This window comes from Macrobrachium nipponense, chromosome 33 (genome assembly GCF_015104395.2).
Source record: "Macrobrachium nipponense isolate FS-2020 chromosome 33, ASM1510439v2, whole genome shotgun sequence".
Taxonomy (NCBI): domain Eukaryota; kingdom Metazoa; phylum Arthropoda; class Malacostraca; order Decapoda; family Palaemonidae; genus Macrobrachium; species Macrobrachium nipponense.
Genome location: NC_087219.1, coordinates 29206680 through 29209875, shown reverse-complemented (window position 1 = coordinate 29209875; position 3196 = coordinate 29206680). Strand labels below are relative to the sequence as shown.

General features: G+C 43.8%; 1 protein-coding gene across 1 annotated transcript; it reads left to right on the top strand.

Moving 5' to 3' along the window:
* The first annotated feature begins 2141 nt into the window (after nt 1-2141).
* LOC135202808 (uncharacterized) lies at nt 2142-2891 on the top strand. Its single transcript, XM_064232269.1, has one exon. It carries the CDS (start codon nt 2142-2144, stop codon nt 2889-2891), a length of 750 nt encoding a protein of 249 aa, XP_064088339.1.
* Nucleotides 2892-3196: the final 305 nt, after the last annotated feature.

Below are 3196 nucleotides of genomic sequence, written 5' to 3'. Positions count from 1 at the left end.
AGCATACAAATGCAGCAGGCAGACACATACATCTGCTTTTGGAAGAATTTCTTGAAGTAGCACTGCTAAATGACACAAACGAAACTACTCACCTCCGAGGAGGCACACTAGACCTGAGCTTCGTATCCCAAAACCTGAAGGAAGAATGTGTATGGAAGGTGCACCCAATACTAACCAGTGATCACTTTACAACTGAAACCAACATAAAAATAACCAAAATTCCCCTGGTAAACTGACCCACATTTGAAAACCGTATGACTGTGTGGGCAACACAGTACCTCCAAACTCCGGCCCAAAACATAAACACACTTCAGGAGGACTTTGTGAGTAGCCTGCATATTTCAGCAAACATCTCCATGCCTAAGAAAACTTTTACCACTAACAAAAACCCCCACAAGGACAGCTGGTACTATAACACAAGAATTAAGGAAATAAACACAGGAGTAACTAGAACAAGAAAACTCTTCAGACGCAATCCCACTGATGAAATGCATGCTCTTCTAAGAGACATTATAAACCATGCAACACAAACTGCCAAAGAAGTGAAGCAAGAAACCTGGCTAAAATGGTGCTCACAGACTACCTGACTTCCTCCCATTGCAAAAATGTTCAAATGGTTCAACAAAATATCAGGAAAAACCAAGATAACACAACCACACCATCCTGACCCTCAAGCTGAAGCAAACAGACTTGCACAACATTTTGCCGACAGGAAAAGCAAGTGGCACTAGACCCAGGAAGATGGAGAGTCATTAACACTGCCTGCAGACACTCCATTCACACTAAAAGAACTGGGTATAGCCCTTCACAAGGGAACAGACACAGCCCCTGGAGCAGACATACAGCATGCTGAAGAACATGGGAACGGGAGCCAAAACAGTTCATCTCCATATAATCAACAGAACATACACAGAGCGCAGTAGACCCACACAATGGAACCAGCAAAATACACAATCGCAATCCCCAAAGCCCAAAGAACCCAACTCCTACAGACCCATCTCTCTCATCAGTTGCACAGAAAAGACTGTAGAGAGAATGGTGCTAAACAGACTGCAGTGGAAAACAGGACCTCTACACCATCGCCTATATGCCTACAAAGAGGGGATAGGCACACAAGAATGCCTTGGAAATGTCATGTCCACAATTAATGAGAGAAAAGCAATAGTACTTTTTCTGGACTTAGAAAAAGCTTATGAGCTAGCCAGTGCAGCTGCCATCCTCGAAGCCTTGGCTGACAAGGCAGTGAAAGGCAACCTTTTAGCATGTGCCAAAGGATACATGCAAAACAGACAGGCCAGAGTCACCTTCCAAGGAGCAAGCTCAGACTTTCTCAGTCTGGAGACTGGAACACCTCAAGGAGGCATACTCAGCCCCTTCCTTTTCAATGTATTAATGGAAAAATTAGCCACAACCACCCTGCCCTATGGGGTTGAAATATTCATTTATGCAGATGATGTCTACCTAGTCAGCACAGACAGACACAGATCTCACCAGAACATGCAAAGTGCAATAATACAAATTAAAAATAGATGCACAGACCTAGGTCTAAAAGTCAACACTGCAAAGACTAAAGCAATGGCCATCAAACACAGTCTAGACCCGAATGAAATACAGTCCATGGGTGAACCCATTGAATGGGTAGACAACTTTGTATACCTAGGAGTAAACATAAACAAGCAACTCTCCCCACGCAAAGAACTTGAAATACTGAAGCAGAAAGTCAAATGCAGACAATGCCATGAGAAGTATCACCTCTCTACAACAGGGAGCAGTATATCACACCCTCAGAACCTTCTACATACAAACAATAAGGTCAACAGTTGAGTATGCCGCACCTGTTCTCACCAGTCTCACAAGCACAGAGCAAAACAGCCTTGAAGTAATTCAAAACAATGCCCTGCGACTCATCACAGGTGCTCCAATGTGGACTAACTTATGCATTCTGAGATATAAAACAAAATTACAGTCTCTGACATACAGAATAGACCCAGAGAAACACATCCATCCTGCTAAAAACCTTAAAAAATGAAAGGAACTGTCCACTAAAAAGACAGATCAAAAAGTGCATTGATCTCCACGAAGAACTTGACCCACCCAAGACATATGCTGGCAACCTTTTAGAAACATTAAGGAGAGTAGGCATGCAAAAGCATGCTGCTGCCGTCAGAGAAGACTCTCCTCTCACTGAGTATGCAGAACCAGCACCCTGGAAGCCAGAACTCTTCAATATCAACTACACAGTCCTCCCGGAAAGCAAGGAAGCATGCACCATCCAACAGCTGAAACAAGCAGCACAAGTTTCAATAAGGAAAACAACAGCCACAAATGAATACTTTACAGATGGATCAGTAGACCTCAGCATCCCTGCAGCGGCAGCAGCAGTCTACTCGACATCACTAAAAGGGAGCTGGAGGCTCTCAGACAATGCCTTCACTCTACAGACTGAGCTGATAGCAATCGCTAAAGCGCTAGAAGACTCGCAACACAAACTGGGAAACACAACTATCCACACCGACTCGAAAGGATCAATACAAGCCATCACAAAAAGGAAGGCAAAAGAAAACATCAAACTCCTGACAAGTATATGGGCAATTGCCAACATCCACCAAACCAGAAACAGACAGATAACTCTCAACTGGATTCCAAGTCACATAGGAATCCAAGGAAATGAGGAAGCAGACTCCCTAGCAAAGAGCGGGTTACACATCAACAACATAGGTATTAAAATCAGCCACTCACTGACTCAACTAAAATGCAAAGCTGCAGCATACTGTCAAGTACAAGAAGAAAGCAAAGTCAGGAGGGCGGTCTTTGGAGGCTCTAACACTGCAAAATGGTATGTAGACACCATCAGTCTACAACCACATGACATTCCCAAAGATATGTCATGAGCACTAGCAGTCATAATCCATCGACTAAGGCTTGGATACCAATGCACTTGGCAAAAAATAGTAGGCGATCCCAAGCCATGTAAGTACTGCAAAAGAGTTTCAGAGGAACCTCTAGAACACTACCTCTTAGACTGTCCAGGAACGGAGCAACTAAGAGATAGGTACATAGGAAATGAACGCACAACCACTCAAATCACAAAGCACATTCTAGCAAACATCCATGAATTAGCAGGTTTCCTATGCTCCTACCCACCACCAAGGTAGGAACAGAACACTACCCTGACTGACAGCACATGGTGCCAACA

Bases quoted from the DNA above. Each gene is read 5' to 3' on its own strand.
- LOC135202808 (XM_064232269.1), top strand. From the start codon at position 2,142: ATGCAAAAGCATGCTGCTGCCGTCAGAGAAGACTCTCCTCTCACTGAG.